The following is a 21,501-nucleotide window of genomic DNA, read 5'->3' as shown; positions in this document are numbered from 1 at the left end:
TAGGGTTGATATTAGTGCTAATCTTACAAGTTGTTGAGAGGATGAAAAAGCTTAGAAAAGTGCCTGTCACAGAGTAAATGCTTTCAAGTATTTGTATCCTAAGGAAATGTTTCAAGTTTATCAAAATTTGGGGGTCTAAGTAGCAAGAGGCACGTGGGGAGGGTCCTAGCATACCCCAGGATTTCAGCCCCAAGTTCCCCGGTGCTCTCAGAGCCCAAAGTCACCCCACATGGAGGTCTTGTTTTGCAAAGGAAATGTCTCTCTCCCAGTTGTAGGCAGATTCATTTCAATGTGCTTGCAAAGCAGCTACCCCACCCACCTCAACCCAGGTTTTAGCTTTCAAGTAAACAGAGTGAAAGGCAATAATAATAATAAAATAAGACATTTACTCAGATTACACAAAATAAATATTACACTCAATGTTATGGCAGACCAAAATGAAATATTTGGAGGCTTCCCCTCAGAAGACGTTTAAGGCCTTTCCCAAGTATGCCCAGAAGTTCATGGGAAACAAAAGGATGATAAGATGTCTTTATATTTAACTGCTTTATGTAATCCACAGCTGCTCACCCCAAAGGAAGTGGTGGAAGTAATAAACTCTTGAAAAAGGGGACACTTTGTTCTTTGTTATACAATTGAAGAGGGATGATAGGTACAAAGTGAAATCCTGAGCTGTGGAGAGTACAACAGGGAGGGACTCTGAAAAAGAAATGTAAAGGTCACAAAAAAAAAAAAAAAAAAAAAAAAAGTGAAACTTCCTACCGGGCCCTGAACTTCACCTTTTGTTGAACTAAATGAGAGAGGAATTAAGGGCAATAGGCAGAGGGAGAGAACTTGCATTCAGCATGGGGTGAAATGCCAACACATCCCAAATTTAGACCACTCCGAAGTGGTAGGAGCAGTCATGAGCGAAGCCCAGGCTAGAAGTCTCTGAAGATCTGCTGGGTTAATTCTGTTACTGACTCCACACACTGCGCCTCCCTGAAACTTCTCTAAAGGGCAGAGGACGAAATGGCTATGATTAAAGGACGGGTACGCAGAACAAGACATTGACAGTCTTGATGCTAGGAATTTTTGTTTATACAATGAATCAGGAGAATAATGGGGTCTGAGAACTTCTGTTTAATCCAAGAATTATGTTCTAAGTCTTGTCCTTCTTATGGGAGCTGACCGACCTCCTTATTTTAGGAGAAAAGGGGACAAGGAGAAAGAAGTGGAGAGACGGGACAAGAGGGAGAAAGGAGGAATAAGAGGGAGGAAAAGATTCAAGGAAGAAATTATAGGCAAGTGTTAATACTTCAGGTGCTGAGTGTACCAATTAACAAGCCATCTACTGTACCGACCCACCTTTTTGGACAGCTTGCGGCTGTCTTCAACAAAGCGCTTTTCCCTGGGAGTAAACGTCCTAATACTTGCTTTGACCTAGAAAGACATCATTGTTTAAAAAGGGCAGCATTTATAGGGACTTCATCCATCTAGTTTTCTTAATGACTGGGAAAATCATGCAAACCAATAGCTTCTGACTCCGACCTTAGCAGGGAGCAAAGAAATGGTGGACACTCCTGTGCCCTGTATATGTTTCTGGGGGTCTCATTTGATGAAAGTCCCTGGCATGGGTCAGATTGAGTCTAGAATGGTACTGTCTCTACTTGGCTCATCTCTGGGGGTATTTGAAACCACTGCAGAGATTGATGTTCATGAATTTTTCAAACTAACGTCTGTAAAAGATAAAACTTCCTTCTGAAATCCTTTTAAGTTAAGCTTCTACCAAAAATGTCTGCAGGTGAATAACCATTTCCAGTTTATGAAAACACACCTTTCACAGAGAATCTTATTTCCTTTCAATGACCTGGAAAAATAAGTCAATGAGCCATTTTAACCCTGTTTTACAGGCAATAAACTGAGGCTCAGAGGGACTTATGCACTTGTTCAAACCAGCAGACTGAGTAAGACCCCAAAGAATCAGATTCAAGTCCTTCTCCACATCACATGAACTGTCAAATCCCTTAACCGAAATATTTTCTCTTCAAGTCTGTACTCCACTTTTCCCTTAAACTCAGGTTTTACCAGTATACATACTCTATATACAAACGTTTTCCAGAAGAAAGGAGGAGATGAGGGTGACCTGCTTATAAAATGCACATACGATTTCCTTGAAGGGAAAGGGAAGGAAATGGGAAGCAGCAGCAACACATCCTTATACTGGAGACTGTGCCCAGAGTTCTAGTATTATTGAGAATGTGAGAAATATATATATATATCTCTCTCTCTTTAATTTACATAATATAGCATTTTATATACTATATGTTATACAATTATATATTACATAGGTTATATTATATACATTTTATATAAAATTTTATAATAAAGAGATTATATAAAAATAATTTTCCTGTTTTTTTAATTTTTTCCCTGACAATTTAGATTTACTGAGAATTAAACAACATCAATTCTGCTGATTCAACAGGGTTAATACCACTTGAGAGCTGGGATGTCCAGCACATTTTATGACTCAGCTTTAAAACACTATTCTTTCCTCTCTCTAGCTGCAAAAATTCTGAAACATCTTACATTGATTTGAGCCTGCAAAAGCTGGTCACCTTCTATTTTAGGTATGGGAAAGCCGGGAAGTATGACCCAGTTAGACTTACCGGATTATATATAAGGTCCATCTCTAAGTAAATAACTCCTTTAAAAGCTTGTTCTAAATCTTTATTCTTCAGTACATAACAATTTGGTTGTCCATCTCTAATCTGTCACAAACAAAAATTAAAAAACACATTGGTGCAAAGTTACTATGTGGTTTAAAGTAAATAACCAAAACTAATTTTGGCAAAATTGGGGATGCAGAATGATCACAGATGAAGCAAACATTAAACAAATATTAATTCTATGATAAATCACCTTTTACTTTTAGAATGCTGTTATAACACGCTCTAGACAGGAAGATAAAGTGACCATCGCCAGGCTGAAACTGATGTGTGGGTGAAAAACATTGGTGCAAATCATAAGTTACGTATTTCCATTTACTCAAAAATGATGAATATTCTACAAAATTCCTGGCCAATACTCTTCAAGACTGTAAAGGTCATGGGAAAAAGGAAAGACTAGGAAACTGTCATCGATTAGAAGAGACTAAGGAGATAAGATGACTAAATGCCATGTGGTATTCTGGATTGGGTCCTTAAGCAGAAAAAAGATACTGGTGCAAACACTGGTGAAATCCAAATAAGGATCAGAGTTTAATTGCAATGTAACAATGTTAGCTATTTTCAGTTTTAACAAATGTATTATGGCAATATATGACGTCAACATTAGAATAAACTGGATAAGGTATGTATGGGGAACCCTGTATTCTCTTTGAACTGCTCTGTAAATCTAAAATTATTCCCCCCAAAAGGTTATTTTTAACAGAAATGAATAAAGGAGCTGGTTTTAATAGTGTTTTACTAGCCACGAAACAATGCAAATTAAGTAAATAAATCAGTTTAAAGTTGAGGTCAAAATCCAAAAACACTCAAAATGTACAATGCCAATAAATCTTCAAAACAAACAAGTTTCTCTGCTGTCCTCTCTTGGCTGGCATGTCGCATCAGTTCCATACACTAGTCTACCTGTGGACCCTACATATAAGTTATCTAAGTAAAACATCTTCAGTATCATTTTGGAAACTAATTGGCTCCCATGAAAGACAAGTTAATTAGCATGATTTAATCATTCTCTTTTCAGATGTGATAGCAGTCATGATTTTACATAGTAGTAGTATATGTAACTGATTAAACTTCAGGCTTCTAAGAAGCATACCTGTGAACTCTAAAAGGGCCTCAGCAAAACTCAAGTTAATCAAAAGCTCTATTTGAGATTGTAATGATCAAAAATGTAAATAGCATAGGAAATCTAACAGCATGAAATTTGAGCCATATTTTAAATGACTATTGCTGTCGCTACAAGCATTCACACAAGTGTTCTTATAAACAGTGGTGGAAATGAGTTGAATAAGTCATGGGGGAAACAGAGCAATTCCACTTTACAAGGGAGAGGTCATCTTCCTTCCCAAAGTCACCCCACCTCTTTCTGATTGAATAGGTTTGATACAGAAGGATGGTCTTCCTGGCCAGCAGCTAAGAGGAAGGGGGTGCCCCATAAAGACCTGGTTTCCTTCCTAAACGGTGTCCAAACAGGATTCTGAGCTTCCGCTTTGATACACAGTCTCACTTAATAAATTGTGGATGTTAAAGTTGAAAGAAATAAATACAAAAACAGCCTGACAATTTGCCAAGCTGACTTGGGTCCAGTTTAGCTTTGCTTCAACCCACAGTCATTGTACTGTTATCTTAAAATTTCCATGATTTCTTAAGGGCTGGCGAAGGATAACAGAAGAACAAGAGGTATCAGAATAAAGAGAAATATTTTATAGCAAAGGGATTTTTTTTTTAATTTGGTAAATGACCATTTCCTGTTTCCTAACGTCCCTCACATTGTGTCAGCAAAATCAGAACCCATCTAAGGACATGAAAGCAGGCATCAAAGCCTGAGATAGAATTAAACCTATGCATGTTTGGTACTTAACTATCTTAAAAAATAGAATATAAGTTTAAAAACTGCAAAAAGTTTAAAAATTGCTGGAAAAACTGAAGTCCCTTTGAACTAACACCAACACCAAATTCCGTTCCCTAAACATAAATTAGATAGGAATTTGGCATGCACCCTTTCTAAGTTTTACTGAGATTTTGTATTCATAAAAATAGCCTTGACAGACAAATGTTTTTAAAATTATTTGCCTAAGTGACAAATTGTATGTATTTCGCAATTTTGTTTTGTATCTATCAACATGACTTGGTAATTTGTTTATATTAGTATCTAGGTCTGGTTCATTTTTTATACTGCTATATAATCTTTAAAAAGTGAATAAACTGTAATTTATTAATTCTCCTATTGATGAACATTTAGTTGCTTCCACTTTTGTAGTTTGTCTGTTACAAGGAATATCTTTAGAGAAAAGATAAAAGGTAAAGGAAAGAAGAAACATGCTAGTTTGTATTTGGAATATGTTTGGGTTAAGAACAGGTGAACATATTTGAATAGTGTTATAATTAACATTGAGATAGTAACAGAAGAGACTACTTTTAAAAATATTTTCATTTTCCTCTCCGATTATATAACTGAACTTCTAAAACAAAAATATCAAATAAAAAGTTCCGTATCCTCCAACTTGCCTACATGAGAGCATTTATATAATAGGAGATGAAAACCGAAGAGACACACACACACACACACACACACACACACACACTCCATATCTAAACTAAATTTATTATTTATATTTAAAAGTCTGAAAATTATTTCTACATTTATAACTTTAAAGCTTCCATTAAATAATTAAACAGACATAATTAAAACACAGTCAAAAGAAAATTTAGAGGAGAGAATCTATATATACTTTTCATTAATTTTGAGTTCTCTGTCAGCAAAGGCAAAAAAGAACAATACAGCTTTCAATTTCTGACAAAAAGACAACGCAATTCATTTGGAGAGATTTCCTGAGCTGACATTTGGGAGGACTTCACTCAAAAACGAGTCTTGGATAAAATAATGATGTCTTCAACTTCAGTTTTCCAGGATAAACTCTTCAAATTGACTTACTACACATTTTTGTATACTTGCCTTTTGATGGCCAAATAATGCATAATATTAGGTAATAAGTTGAAGAAACCATCTACGCAGGACAGTAATAATAGATTTAACTCGAGAATGCAAACACCCCTAATCAGGAAAATTGACATTTTCATGTCCCTTATATTATTTTCAGAAATATATCACAAAGCTTTTATAGAGCATGCTAACAGTTGATTCCTGGTTCAATTAGTCAGTAAATAGAAGTACAAGAATTCTGTTTCTGAGTAATAATTCAGGATTTTGGAGCCAGAGCCAAGTTACTGAAGATAGTCTTGCTTAAAATGTTTAATTTGCCCCACACTCATGCTTAAGCTATTTAACTTTTTTTATACATAAAAGAATATTAAATATATCTACCAAGCTGTAAGCACAGTAAATATAATCAATTTTTAGAAGTTGGTTGATAAAACTATTTTTTGCGTCAAATAAATGGTACACTCAATATATTAGAAAACTAAACTATTTTATAATCAGCATATAACAGAGGTGAGCATGCGAGAACCGAGAAAAAAGTTTCTCATCTTGAACTCTTTTAAGAAAACAATAATTATTATGCTTTCCTACTATAAAGATCTTTGATGCAATGAGTTGCCAACTTATTCAATAGCAAGGTTAATCAGAATCAGTATGAAGGAATAAAACCATCAATGGCTTTATAGAGGAAAGATACACACTTAAGATCAAAATCCAAACTAAAGAGTCATATTGATTCCCCATTGTTTGACCTTCCAGTTAGAAACTGAGGTTGTTGCGTATAAATGGCATTGTTCTTTCAGCCATTATTCACTCTGCATAAAAGGGAAAATAACGTGACAACACCATGACATATTAGTTGGTACCAGCTGATGCACATGGAAAGTAGCTCTCCAATAAAATGTGACGAGGACAGACACGTGGCTGGGCAAGAGGAAAATCCATACACTTTACTTGGTATCCATTCACATTCTTGTCGCCACTTGGAATCAGGCCTTGTTCCCATGATGTGAGTTATACAAACAGTACGAGAAAGACCTACTAGGTCACAGTTTGCCTGCACAGAAGCTCAGCTACCAGCTAGTAGAGGCAACATGGAATTCATCACCCTAGACCTCCTCCATTTCTACTTCACTTCTTCCTTCTTGAGACAATCCATTCATCCACTGCCTGAAACTCAAACCAGCTATCCCTAAAATATGAGCTGCTCCTTCAAAATCAATACACATTAATTCCAAAAATCGTGTAAAATTTACAAGAAGTGTTGAATAGAAAAAACATAATGTTAGTATAACTTTTTTTGTTTTTGAGACGGAGTCTCGCTCTGTCACCCAGGCTGGAGTGCAGTGGCTCAATCTTGGTTTACTGCAACCTCTGCCTCCGGGGTTCAAGCGATTCCGCTGCCTCAGCCTCCCAAGTAGCTGGGACTACAGGCACATGCCATCACACCTGGCTAATGTTTTGTATTTTTAGTAGAAACAGGGTTTCACCATGTTAGCCAGGATGGTCTCGATCTCCCGACCTCATGATCCACCCGCCTCAGCCTCCAAAGTGCTGGGATTACAGGCATGAGCCACTGCACCCAGTCACAATGTCAATATTAACATTTTTAAACAAACACTCATATGAAGTTTTTAAGGCATATTCATATTTGATCATTTCAATTGCTAAAACAATGCAGATGAAGGCAATGCCAGCTTACACTATAAGTGCTCACTGCGTGCCAGGGAATGTTGTGCCCATCTCACACTTAACTCTGATCTTCACCATACACCTCCAATACAAGTAGAAGGATACATATCTTCACTCCAGCAACAAAGAAATGCAGATAGATAGGTTAAGTAACTTGTCAAAAATCACACAGCTAGTTTAAGGGAGGAGTCAGGATGTCAACCTAGGTAGTCTGGCTATAGCAGCATTTGCATTCTTGAACATCATGATCACAGTTGAATAAATCATGAGCCATTCATATGTGTTCAGCTATCATGTTTTTTTACTTTTTTTTTTTTTTTTTTTTTTTTTTTTGAGGTGGAGTTTTGCTCTATTGCCTAGGCTGGAATGCCATGGTGCAATCTTGGCTCACTGCAACCTCCGCCTTCCGAGTTCAAGTGATTCTCTTGCCTCAGCCTCCTGAGCAGCTGGGATTATAGCAGCACGCCACCACGCCCAGCTAATTTTTGTATTTTTAGTAGAGACGAGGTTTCACCATGTTGGCCAGGCGGGCCTCAAACTCCTGACCTCAGGTGATCCACCCACCTTAGCCTCCCAAAGTTCTAGGATTACAGGTGTGACCCACCGTGCCTGGCCAATTTCGACTTCTTTGAATGAAGTTTTCTGCTAGGTTGACTTGTATTTTCCTTATTTATTAAAGAAAATGTATATACTGTACTAGTGATATTATCCATTTGTTTAGATACTGCCAGTAACTTTTACTAGTCTATCCTTTGTCTTCAATTTCTGATGGTGATTTTTGTTTTGGCCATACTGACATCTTAAGATTTTTTCTCTCTTATTATTCCTGCTTCTCAGTTTACTTACATAGGATTTCCCCACTATTTTGACATTTTTAATGAAGTTTGTTTCAAGTGTTTGATCTTTAACTCATCTTGAAATTGTTGTGTTTGCTGTCATACACCGACACATTTTCCCCAATGAATAAGCAACCAAATTCCCAGAATTGCTTATTAAGTAGTTTATCATTTACCAGTGACTTCATCCTTCAAGTTTATTATAAATTAAATGATTTCCAATTAGTCTTCTCTCAAGCCCTTCAGTACAGTTCTAGAATTTCTTCACATAAATCTTAGACATTATAATTTTTTGTTTTGTTTTCTGTTACAGTCTTGGATTCTTTTTCACTTTTTAAAAATGTTTTCCCATTGTGTATAGTCATGAATCTCATTTTCATAATGCTGATCTTACTGACATTTTATTCATTCCAAATGTTTTCTATTTTCTTTATGTTCAAGATTAATACATGTTATTATCAGATAGACTATTTATAGATAATATGTTATCAGATAGATAGTATTTGCAAAATATTTCCTTTATTAAAATGTGCATAATTTCATATTTAATTTTGTATTGCTCAAAACTGACATAAAAGGCTTAATTTTTAATTGCTAATTCATAAACATATAAGCTCATTAGATTTTTCAAACAATCCTATGCAATAGGAACTATTATCAATTTAAAGATGAGATAATAGAGGGAATAGCTCTATTTTTTCTCCAAGTTTTTCATTTTCTCATGTTCTTAATAAACGTAATCTAAGAATGGCTTGTCCCTTTAAGGGTTGAAAAATACTTGTTCATAAAATAATTTGGATTTGTTATTTTCTTATTGGGGGGGCGGGGTGGATGCAGGGAGAAAAGGCTGAAATAATTTCATAAATTTTCCTAGTCTTTGGGTAATTATTTTCACTAAACTGTACATCCAAATTGCTACAGTTATACTTTTTGAAGACAATTTTCTTTACTTTTTTATAAACATTTTCCCAAACATGGAATTGTATTATGTTTATCGTTCATACGGAGAGATTTTATACCTTTACAGTACCCAAGTTCTCCCAGGACATGTCGCTATAACTATTCATGTTTTCTCTTAGACTACTCAGGGAAGTTGAGTGTTCTTTACAGTTCTTTCCTCATCCTTAATCTATTTTTTTCTTTTTCTCTATGAACCCTTTAAATGGTTTGTCTCATTTGTTTTTTGGGGAATATTTGAATTTATCATATCTGCTATTCACATATTTTCCAGATTATTGCTCTCTGCCTTTATCTCAATTCAAGTTTTCTTTCTTCTATTGAGTTTTTTGTTATTGTTGTTGTTCAGATGTTTAATTGATTTTCAACATTTCTTGTTTAATGCTAAAACCATTCAAGGTAAGAATTTCCTCTGAATAACACTTTTGGCCTTTATCCATAGTTTTTATGTATAATATTTAATTGTCCATTTCTAAGTAGTTTATAATTGCAGTTTTGGTATCTACCTTAGCTATTTGGGATTTTTTTTTTCTGCCAGCAAATAGCTTGATATGTCTATTACCAATTTCTATTTTTATAATACTGTAAACAAGTATAATTTCTGCTTTTTGTGAATTTACTGAAGTATTTTAGACCCAGAACATGATCAGTGTTTGAGTATGTTAAATGGGTACTGGAACAGAATATTTTCTATTTTTTATGTGTATGTACACATACACATCTATTAGATCAAGTTTATTGCTTATCTTCTCCAAAATTTGAGAACCACCACCTTAGTATGCTTAGAAATCATCTGCGAATTAGTTTTTTAAAAAAAGTGAGAGAGAGAGAGAGAGAGAGAGAGAGAGTCCAGAATCCCCTGCTGAGAAATGCAGTGTTTGCAGCGGAATGTGCAGGATCTTCACTGCTAACACTTCCTGGATCTTCCCAAATTAGGGCCTTCAAGAGGCATCCATTCTCAGCCTTTTTTGTTTCTAATTTTTGTTTCCTTTTTTTTTTTTTTTTTTTTTTGAGGTGAAGTCTCACTCTGTCACCCAGGCTGGAGTGCAGTGGCGTGATCTTGGCTCACTGCAACCTCTGTCTCCCAGGTTCAAGCGATACTCCTGCCCCAGCCTCCTGAGTAGCTGGGATTACAGGCGCATGCCACCATGCCCGGCTAATTTTTGTATTTTTAGTAGAAAACGGGGTTTCACCATGTTGGTCAGACTGGTCTCGAACTCCTGACCTTGTGATTCACCTGGCTCAGCCTCCCAAAATGCTGGGATTACAGGTGTGAGCCACTGCGCCCAGCCTGTTTCTGATTTTTTAAATGCTGAATACATAATATATATTGTTTGACAATTCTAGTTTTATTATTTTCCCTGTTTAATATGCATATCTATTTCTATGCAAAGTTATCCACTTAAAGGCTTATATTTATAATAACCTTTTATTTATTTATTTATTTTGAGATGGAGTCTCACTCTGTCACCCAGGCTGGAGTGCAGTGGCGCGATCTCTGCTCACTGCAACCTCCGCTGCCCGAGTTCACGCCATTCTCCTGCATCAGCCTCCCGAGTAGCTGGGACTACAGGTGTCCGTCCCCATGCCCAGCTAATTTTTTGTATTTTTTAGTGGAGATGGCGTTTCACCGTGTTAGCCAGGATGGTCTTGATCTCCTAACCTCGTGATCCACCCACCTTGGCCTCTCAAAGTGTTGGGATTACAGGTATGAGCCACTGCACCCAGTCTTATAACCTTATTGTTAATTCAATCTTTTTTTTTTTTTTTTTACCCCTAAAACCTGTATCAAGTTTTTGGCCTACCTTTTACTTACATTTGTGCAGGATACTTTCGTTCATCCATTTGTGTATTACTGTGTTTTAGGTGTCTCAAAGAAGCAGCAGTTAGATTTTGCTCTTTGAATCCATGTAAGAGGTTTTTCCACTTAATAGAAAAGTTGAACTGATTTAACATCTACCACCATGTGTGATTCACCCAGCTTTCTACTTGCCATCAGGAGACTCCTACAGTCATTCTTTCTCTCTTAGCCTGTCTGTCCTAATCAAATACCTATACTGTCTACTGCATGGGGCTCAGGATCTATCCAGCATGTTAAACGTATTCTTGCCTAGTTTCTAGGACCAATAGGAAATTTGCGTTATTTTGTCTTCATTTATTTATTTCAATGGACACATTGGACCAGGAGTAGACAATGAGAAGAGTTGAAAGTTTCCGTTCAACGTGACCATTTTCGCCCCGTATTGGGACTCAAGTTTTGTCTTTATCAAATTATTTCCCAGGTGATACATCCCTCTCTCCTTTTCACCCATGTACACTGCCCCTCTACCCTATGGCAGCAACTTGACTCACATGGAATTTCCCGACCAAATCTGTGCCCTGGAAAACCAAATCTTGGCAACAGATTACTTTTACTTTTTTTTTAAAGCTTAATTATAAATCAATATTATTTATTTTAATGGCCAAAAATTTCTGTATTAACCTAAAATAACCTAGGATTGTTCAAGTCCATTTCAATGCACAAACCCATCACAGGTGAAACTTGGGCAATTGAGTGAATTGACAATGCAAATGGAGATATACATGGCATTTATTTGGTACAAGCCATTATAGAAAATTTGTCCCATAAAACTAATTAAGTGAAGCTGTTATTGGTGCAGCCAGCTATCAGGTGGGCATGGATTCACAGAGAACGCTGGGAATTTAGAAGGGCAGCATAAAGACCCATGCTTCTGATTATACAGTCATGTGTGACATTGGCCTGGCTCACACAAAAGGACTCACATTTGATTCAAAACACAGGTCTTCAGCCAGGCATGGTGGCTCACGCCTGTAATCTCAGCACTTTGGGAGGCTGAGGTGGGCAGAACACCTGAGGTCAGTAGTTTGAGACCAGCCGGGCCAACATGGTGAAACCCTGTCTCTACCAAAAATACAAAAATTAGCCAGGCGTGGTGGTGGGCACCTGTAATCCCAGCTACTCAGGAGGCTGAGTCAGGAGAATTGCTTGAGCCTGAGAGGTGGAGGCTGCAGCGAGCCAAGATGGAGCCACTGTACTCCATCCCGGGTAACAGAGAAAGACTCCATCTCAAAACAACAACAACAACAACAAAATTGCAGGTATTCATCAAGCTGCAGACGACTTCTTATTTATTATTAGGAAATACCAATATATGCATGCTTTTCCCATTTTACAGATTGCCATGAAAGCTGATTTTCAGTCTCCTAAAATGGGTCCATTGGGTAACTTTGAGAGGGTAAATGTGTGATTCAATAAAAACGAATGGCCTAGAGGAGAAGAATTGAAGAATCCAGCCTGATTTTCAGGACAGAATTAAGATCACTTAATTGAGGATAAAAATATTAAATAAGTCTTTTGAATCAGTGAATTATCAGAAGATAGTGTCTACCGCCTGACATGTTTTTAGATTCTAAGGTGTGCTTAGTGTTCTCTAATGCACACTTACTATGTTACTGTTTAGAAGATTAGAGAAGCAATGTGAAAATGAGTAAATATTAGAAGTCTTCAGATTATAACACATTCCAATCTCAATTTTCTACTGTTTTGCCCATGAATATTTTATTAAAACATATTATATATCCATATAAATAACTATTTTTTCTGAAAAAGATTGAAGACAAATGAAATATATGGAAGGATAGACCATTGGCCTGTATTCTTTCAATTATGATAAACATCTAAGCATATATCTATACATATATAAGCCTTGAACAATTCACCATCAATAATGAATATATTTATATGGATTTTAAATGAGCCAGTAGTCAGTTAGCACATTCACCCTGATTAAAAAGATATAATGAATTTAGAACAGGCTCTTTATTTACCAGGCTTAAATGCACTTAGCACATTACCATTTTGAGTGAGATTAAAAATTGAAGTATATTCTATACTTTATACTTAGACATTTAAAAATATAGTTTGTATTTTCTCTAAAAGTATAAATCACGTTATGGTTTATGACCTGATTAGAGATAACGAATTCTCAAAAAATTTATTCACATTCGTCTTCAAGAAACACAATTTCTGTTTTTAAACCTAAAATAAGGTATTATTGATTATGGATCCATAGCCTATAAAGATCAGAGTGAAACACCAACAAATCAATTTTTATGATTCTCTCTCATGTTAAAAAACAAAACAAAACAGAGAAACAAGTCCTTGTCCTAAGAAGCACACAATATGAAATCTAAGGGTGTTCTTTGATGCTTAATTCTGAGAGTTTCAACCAAGTCTTCTGGGAAGAGTCTTCTCTCTCACTAATTTGCTTCATACTAGAGCCAAAACTTTCTTCCTAGTCAACTGCTCCAATATCTCTACCTCCAGGTCAAAACTCTTCAGTGACTCCCTGCTAAAATAGTAACTGAGACCTCCCTCAACCTTTCCTGGACTGCCCTCAGTGTGTCCCACTTCCCCTCCATGCCCACCCTGAGCTCCTGGAAGCTGGGTCCCTCCTCGTTCCCCGACATGGCCTTTCCCCTAAACCTCTGCTTCCCTCATTCTCTCCCTGGACCCTCTGTTTGGAATGACCTTTATTCTTCACCCACCATACACTATCAACATGCCACTCATCCCTGATCCAGCTCAAACTCCCTGCTTCCTAAGTCTTCCTGAACTTAAACCCATCCCTCCTACTTCCCACTGCCCTTTCTCATTCCCGTGGAACTTATATGTTTATTTGGGTCTTATGTGTTTATTGCACAGATGCCTTCCTGCAGCATATGCAACTCTTCAAGTCTGCGTCCCTCCTGCCACCCACCAACCCTGACCCTGACGGCACATAGCACAGTGGTTACACAAAATGGCCTCTTGATTCTTGCTTTGGGGATGATATATACTTAATAGTTACTCACTGTGGCAATATAACAAACTCTTAGGAGCTCAGGCTTTAGTATGATACCACCTAAATTCAAATCCTGTCTCCATTACTTACTAGCTACAGGATCCTTTCGGTGTTTCAGTATCCGTATTTGTAAATGGGCATAGTATAAAGCCTGCCTCATCCAGTCCTTAGAGAACTGATGATTCAGCACATGCTAAGTGCATGGCACAGAACTTGCTAGTTCACTATTCTATTGTAAGCATCACTCAAGAGAGATTAAAGAAAAAAAAAAAACTAGATCTAAATAAGTAGGTTAAAACACATCCTCTAAATCACAAGTTAGAATTATTTGAAAATAGAATGATTCATGAAACAACTTACAGCTTATACTTTGCAAGTTAAATTGAGGGTTACGGCAATTTTAAGATCATATTTATAACTAATATTAGACAGAGAATCAACTCATTTGGAGAGGGAATGTAGCAGGTGGATCACTGAATTTCAGGAAGAGCCCACATAGATGCACTAGAAGATGTGATCACTTCCCCAAATTATCAGTCAGGAATTGGAGATGAATCTGGATGGAAACAGAGTGAACAGCAGCAACCGAAGCACCTTATTGAGTGTACCATGCCAGGGACCCCCAAAGTCCTTGAGAGGAGTGGACCAGGCTGTGCTGCTTTACAAGGTGGAGACCTTGCAGATCAGGGGTTATTCCTGGAAGTACACAGCACTCTTATATTAGAAACAAACACATCATGTGGAACAAATCAAGCACTTCCTGGCCTGAAACGCTTTGTGGCTTTCCATCCCTCACTATGAAAAAGTCAAAGTACTTCAATCTTTTTCACTTTCACATCCGCCAGGGTCCTCTCCAGCTCCACCTTACCCCTGTGTCCTTTCCTGTTCGCCACCAGGCACACTTGATCAATCTATACTGGCTGCCCGGCCATCGCTGGAATTTGACAGTCAAGGTCCTGCCTCACAGCCCTTGAACTTGAGAATTTCCTGCCTGGGAGGGATTTCTCAGATATCCACAAGGCTCTCTCCCTTACCTCCTTAAGTTCTCACTCAAATGCCCCCTTTTTCATGAGGCCCTCCCTGGCTAGCAGCTGGAAAAAAGTGCTCTTCCCCACACATATTCCCGGCAATCCTCTCCCTCTTTAGTTTTCACCATCTAACATTCTGTACATTGCTTTTGTTTTGTTTATGCATTGTTTCCTGCTATTTTAATAAAAGCTCCAAGTGAGAAGGGAGCCTCCCTCTGGTCATTATTAGAGCTCTATCACCTAAAGCACTGCCTGGCACAAAGTGGACACTTGATGAACATCTGTGGAACAAATGAATGAACAACAGATCATAAGGCAGCTTATGACCAATCTGAAAAAAGTCCCAATGGAGGACTCCTTGCATTTAAGCCAGGTCGTTCATGAGACATTCTACCTTGTATTTTGAAAGATATGTTTTGAAAAATGCATTAGTTTAGGTCAGCGGTTCTTGACTGGAAGTGATCTCTACATCCTCAGAATATCTGGCAACATCTACATACATATTTGGCTGTCACAGCAGGAATGTGGGCAGGCGTTACTGTTATCTAGTGTGTGGAGGTCAGGGAGACAGCTGGACACACTACAATGCACAGGGCAGCTCCATATAACAAAGAGTGTCCTGGCTCAAAGTATCAATAGTGCCAAGATTGAGAAACTCTGATTAAGCTGGAGGTAATTTCTTAGATCTTCTGGGGAAGGAAGGAGAGACGGAAGGAGAGAGAAGGAGGAAGGAAAGGAGGACAGGGGAAGGAGGAAGGAGGAAGGGAGGAGAGGAAGGAGAGAAAAAGGAAGAACCACTAACCTAAGCTAATGCTTTTTACAAACCAGATCCTTCAAAATACAAGGTAGAATGTTTTGTGAAAGCCTACTTTAAATGCAAGCCACCACACACCTTGACTTTCTTTAGGTTGGCTACAAGGGGGGAAGAGGAGAAAGACAGAAGCGGGGAAGGGTTTGGGGAAAGGAAGGCAGGCAGGCAAGCTAAGTCAATTGTTGGTACTATAGAAAGACCAAACACACAAAACTTTTATGTACAAAACAGAGGGCAGTTTAAAAAAAAAAAAAAAGAAAAAGAAAAAAAAAAAGGTCATGTTCACCAAGCAAGGAATAAAAAAAGTGAGATGAGAAAACTGTCAAGGAGAGTCTTTGCTTCTAGTCCCCCAGACCTCTCTAAAGTGTCCCCCACATTCTGGTTACATGTATTCTCACGGGAATAACTGACAAAGTTGTAATAAAAAAGCAGGGGAAATCCCAAATTGCCATCTCCTCTCTGAGAGCTGCTCGACTGGTGCCGATGGCTCAGAGCATGTGGCAGGAGCCAGCCGTACCAGGGAGCAGATGCTCCAGACAGGCTCTCTGAGTAACATCAGGGATATGAGAACTCGGGGAGAAATTAACCAAGCCCGCAAACACAAAAGAAAAGATATTAAGAAGTACAGCATTCCTCCCTCTGCAAACATCATGCAAGTTAGGCTAATCTCATGGTTAAATTACAGAGTGCTCCATCCACAAAAATCCACAGAGAGCTTGGGAAAAATAAGTCTTTGGGAAGAATAGAGTCTCATTGGCTGATAAAGTCATAATAAGCCTAAAACAAATTGTGTTAATGGTTGGATGAAAAACTGGAATTCTTGCTTCTCAAAGAGTACATTTGGTACACATGTTGCTGTCTAATTAAGAGATGAATTCACTCTCCCGTTCCCCACCGCACCCCCCCACCCCATGTAAAGGCGTTCTTTGGTGCTTTCTCTTCTGAATTTTGTATTTTTTCCTTCACTGACCCTGGTGCATTATCTTTTAGTTGGACTGCCAAAACACTTTTCCTTCTCCAAGAAAGGCTCTCTGCTTTCTTCCACAGAGCTTTTTTTAATTTTGAAACCGAAAGCAAACATGACTACTAAAAAGACAAATAGAACTTTGGGGAAAATGGTCTTTAGAAGAACTGAGAACAAATGTGCAGTTACCAAAAATTAATCTTTGAAGAAATGTACAGTCAGAAGGTATAAAGAAATACATGTGTGTTTTTCATTAATAAATAGAAATTCAGTCATTGATCTATATTTCTTATAACCAAAGACAAATTCCTACCTTAAGATGGAAAGAATGAAAATGAATTGAAAAACTAGTCAAAATGTTTTGGTTGGTTAAATCAATATTGGACTGAAACAGAAAAAAATCATATCCCTGTATATCTGAAACTACTGAAAATATCAGATAAGAATGAGGAATAAAACAGTCGTTTCCTGCTATAGTTAGGAGGATTTTTTCCCCCAGGTTGACAAAGATAAAGCAACTCTAGACCATAGAAATTCATCAACTATAAAATGACTCACAAATTGTTTATTAATAAAGGAAACTTACGGACAGCAAGGGAATGGCAACTTTTCCAAGAAAATCTGGGGGTTTATCTCCATCTTCATCAAACACTGTCACTTCCAAAACATCATGGATATCTTTAATGGGACTGTAACAAAAATACCATGTATTATACACAAAAACACACAAGTGAAGTCTGTTCCATGAAGATCTGGAAACACTGTTTCACTAATTAAGTCTGTATGTCCTTAGAGTATAAAACTACCATTTAATTAAATTCCAAAAATTAAATCAAACTGACTGTATTCCCAAACCTTCCATCATAGAAGATTCAGACATCCATATGAAAAAAAGAAGTCAACTTTTTTACTATGACATTTTTTCAAACAGTACACCTGTACTCAAGGGTAGGACTTTCAAAGAAACTAAAGAAAGGATAGGGAGAAAGCATTAGCAGTGTCCAACCAAAGTGATTTTTAAAAAGCTTTCAAATGAAAGTAGTTAACATTTTTTAAAATTAAGAATTACCTTTAAAATAAAACGGTGATGAAAAATCACTATTTGCTGAAATGCATAGAAAGCCTCTGTTGTTGAAACACAAAATACTACAAATATTTTTAAACTTTTTTTTTTTTTAATATTTACCAGAAGCCAGATACCAGGGATAATGAAAAATGGAGCCATGGTGATTGGCAATGAGTTAGGGAAATAAGAGACTCTTACACCGGGCCATTGGCAAAGGTGTAGCAGAGTTAATCCACTTTTCATAGAGCCTTGGGAACTTTCTACTAATAGCATTAATTCCACTCAAAATGAACTTTATTTTTTCACTTATAAGCACAGGACAGAGCACTGATTTAGCTTCGTGGGGGCAGTATATCACCATTTCACCCAAATTCAACAGGGGCCTCCCCTCAATGTTCAGGTGCCTTGAAATCTAAAGCAAACTAAGATCTTAAATATATCCAGCCTCCTAAATGCCTGGGTTTGATAGTGTGGGCAGAGAATCACTGTGGGATGGGTCACTCATATAAACTGGAATATAAGGAACCTTTGGGAGTCTCTAAGGAGTCACAGAAAATCTGCATTTTCCTAAAGATTTTGGCAGAATACAAGGCTCTGGCATTAACATGATTTTAGAACACATAAGATCCTTGAATTTAAGGCCGGTCTCCATTTCCTTAACCCAAGAATGAATTAATCTAGAAATATGGAAGCTTCCATTTACTCATAGATTAATTTAGTCACTAAAAGATCTACTTTAGAAATGCCTCCTATAACAGTCCCTTGCAGTTCCAAACGGTCTCTTCTATTATTAACACCATACACTATAAAATGAAAGGATAAAATGTTTTCAAAAGAAAAAACAATAAAATTTACTCTTTGCCCATAAAAATGGACAGAAAATTCCACTCAAGAGCCCCAGACTACCTTCCAAGCATAGCAGAAATAATTTCAGAGGTTAAAGCACTTACAATGTAAAAACTTTGTTCCATTCAGGGTTGAGGTTTTTGTAGACGGTATGCGTCTGAAGTCGGTCATTGCCTAACTCCAGCAAGCAAAATGGGTCACTCTTCCCTGGAAAGGTAACATACACATTGGTCAAAGACAACTGAATCTCAGAAGGGACCAGGGCAAGGTGAACAAGAGTCAGATAAAGTTGTGCTTGCTGCAAGAAGGAACAAAAGACTCCTTTTCCAACGAGTCATGGAGGCCCTGTGTGGGAATCCAGGAGACAGGCAGAGGCTACAAGTGTTGTACCTTTAGCATACTTAACGGGTTAGAACACACCACCTGATATGGTCTGGTTGTGTCCCCACCCGAATCTCATCTTGAATTGTAGCTCCCATAATTCCCATGTGCTGTGGGAGGGACCTGGTGGGAGGTAATTGAATCATGGGGGCGGTTTCCCCCATACTGTTCTCGTGGTAGTAAGTCAGTCTCACGAGATCTGATGGTTTCAGAAGTGGTTCTTCTTTCACTTGGTTCTCATTCCCTTTTGCCCGCTGCCATGTAAGACATGATTTCGCTTTCTGCCATGATTGTGAGGCCTCCCCAGCCGTGTGGAACTGTTTTATAACTTACCCAGCCTCAGGTATACCTTTATCAGCAACGTGAAAACAGACAAAGATCAGGCCTTGAAAGCCAGTGGCCACACACATTTCACAGGAGTGGGAATCCGTTTGGCATGAGAGCCCATTTCTTTGTTGTTAAAATGAAGTTCATCTCTGTTTCCTTCCGAAATTCTAAGTCAATCTGTATAATTACAATTCTATAACTGGAAACCTATAACTTACAGGCTTCTACATGGCTATAAGAGGAAGTGAGAAAAAGTGTAAAACTGGTTCTTCAGGAGTTAAGCTCTGCTCCTAAGCAAATGGCCACAAACACTCATGATCCTGTATACTCAGTACATTATGAGAAGACATGAGTTACATTTTTGGTGTCATAAAACAAACAAACAAAAAAGTATAACTCAATAAAGGTCAGAGTTTTTAACTTAACAAAAAAACTAAGCTCATCTTTCACTTCTCACCTCTTCTCTTTCCACTCTATCTCCCATATTTGCACACCAAAAAAGGTAAGAAATTTCCAAATCCAAAGTTAGACCTACAGTGTTACGAAGCAAAAAACTCACTTCCCTTTTGTTGTGTTTGGCGGAAGGATGTGGAATTGGAACTGTCAGAGAAAGAATGAATGGCTCCATAATGTTCATAGGACATTAATGCATTGCCGGCCTCTGCAGCACACTGGCACTTTACAAAGCAGCGCTTGCTAAATTAATTGGGGGCACAAGGACAGATGCTGTTCCAACAAATGGCCAAGGAGTCCCAGACCAGGGCCTAAGCCAGAGAGTGCTCAGGCCTCTTGACCTGCTGGCCTACCATTCAGGTCACTGAACCTCCATCTAATTCGCTTAATAACCAGGCGCTCTGAGGTACAGCACATCAATAGAGATACTGATACGTGCAGGAGCCTGCATGAAGATTATTGCTTAAAAAGGGAGGAGGAGAAGAGCAGACACATGGGTGATGATTTGTATTAAACAGGAGATTCCGCTCAACTGACTAGTGGCCTGGACACTTAGATCCCTGGCCAAAGCTTTTAAGTCAATGCTACTATTTCAGTTACTAGCAGACAATGATCAAGCCAGACATAAAGGAATGAGTGTGGGTTTTCAACTGTAAACAATGGAAATGGTCCCTGTCTACATGTAGCAGAAAAGAAATTTATAAAATAATATCAAAAAGCATTCAGAATTCCTACAAAGTTTGGAGAATCAGGCTAAAAAATATCACTATAAACCAAAGAATACTTCAGCACAAGAAACTCAGCCCATATCTCACACCCAGGAAAAGTCTGTTGTGGCCTCTGCTTCCCCAGAATACTGCCGCCACAATTCACTTCCAATATGAATTCTCTACTCCTGCTTCTTTGCCTCACTTAAGGCCAATGCAAGGGCCTCCGGAGCCTGTCTTTCATAGCCAAGTACCCAGACCTGAAAGGCCAGAATCACAAAGGGAATACTGCATTTGTAGCCTCTGTGAATGAAAGTGGGCTTTGACCTCTTCTTCAACATAGACAATGGGAAATGATTCAAACACGGAAGGGGTTTCAGATGCTGGGGAGTTAAAATCAAACTAACATAAAAATTCATCTGCACCCACAAAAAGTCTTGTTTATTGAAAGACAGTTTACTCTGGCCATGTGGTTTGCAGGGGAAGAGGCTGGAGTTAGCAGGGAAAAAGCCTACCAATATAGAACAACACCATTTCCCCTTCAGCAATTGTGAACAAGAAGATACCACGTACTTTTGGCTTAATGCTCAGGTATACCATGCTTGATTTCTCAACCCAGGCTGAAACAGCTACTTAACCGTTTGTCAGACTATTAGTAGGTGTCAGCGCTGCTCCTCTGGAGACACCAGCATGACACGCCATCAGCAGTTGCTCCAGGGAAACCGTCTGACACTTTTAATGAAAACCCTGGGGTTACTCCGCAGCAGGGCAGAGATGCTGCCTGGTCCTGTTGAGGCACAGGTGGGCTCGTTCTGTGGCTCCCGCTCTCTCAAGCAAGCACGCTCTTAGCTGTCCCAGCTAATGAGGAACAGACTTTCCTTCAGAAACCAGGAACTTCAGTTATGTGTCTCCAAGGGAC

General features: G+C 38.1%; 1 protein-coding gene across 3 annotated transcripts in view; it reads right to left on the bottom strand.

Moving 5' to 3' along the window:
- The window catches only part of MCTP2 (multiple C2 and transmembrane domain containing 2), a 258,383-nt gene that overhangs the window by 87,249 nt on the left and 149,633 nt on the right, over positions 1 to 21,501 (bottom strand). For all 3 annotated transcript variants that reach the window (XM_015143071.3, XM_015143072.3, XM_077938743.1), the window contains exons 13-16: positions 18,819 to 18,921; positions 17,389 to 17,491; positions 2,652 to 2,753; positions 1,348 to 1,422 (exon numbers count right to left, since the gene is read on the bottom strand). In XM_015143071.3, coding sequence (XP_014998557.2) covers positions 1,348 to 1,422; positions 2,652 to 2,753; positions 17,389 to 17,491; positions 18,819 to 18,921 — 383 coding nt within the window. The remainder of the gene's footprint in view (positions 1 to 1,347; positions 1,423 to 2,651; positions 2,754 to 17,388; positions 17,492 to 18,818; positions 18,922 to 21,501) is intronic.

The sequence above is a fragment of the Macaca mulatta genome, chromosome 7, assembly GCF_049350105.2.
Source record: "Macaca mulatta isolate MMU2019108-1 chromosome 7, T2T-MMU8v2.0, whole genome shotgun sequence".
Taxonomy (NCBI): Eukaryota; Metazoa; Chordata; class Mammalia; order Primates; family Cercopithecidae; genus Macaca; species Macaca mulatta.
Note: the sequence above shows the minus strand (reverse complement) of the source record. Positions and strands in the feature narration are given on the sequence as shown.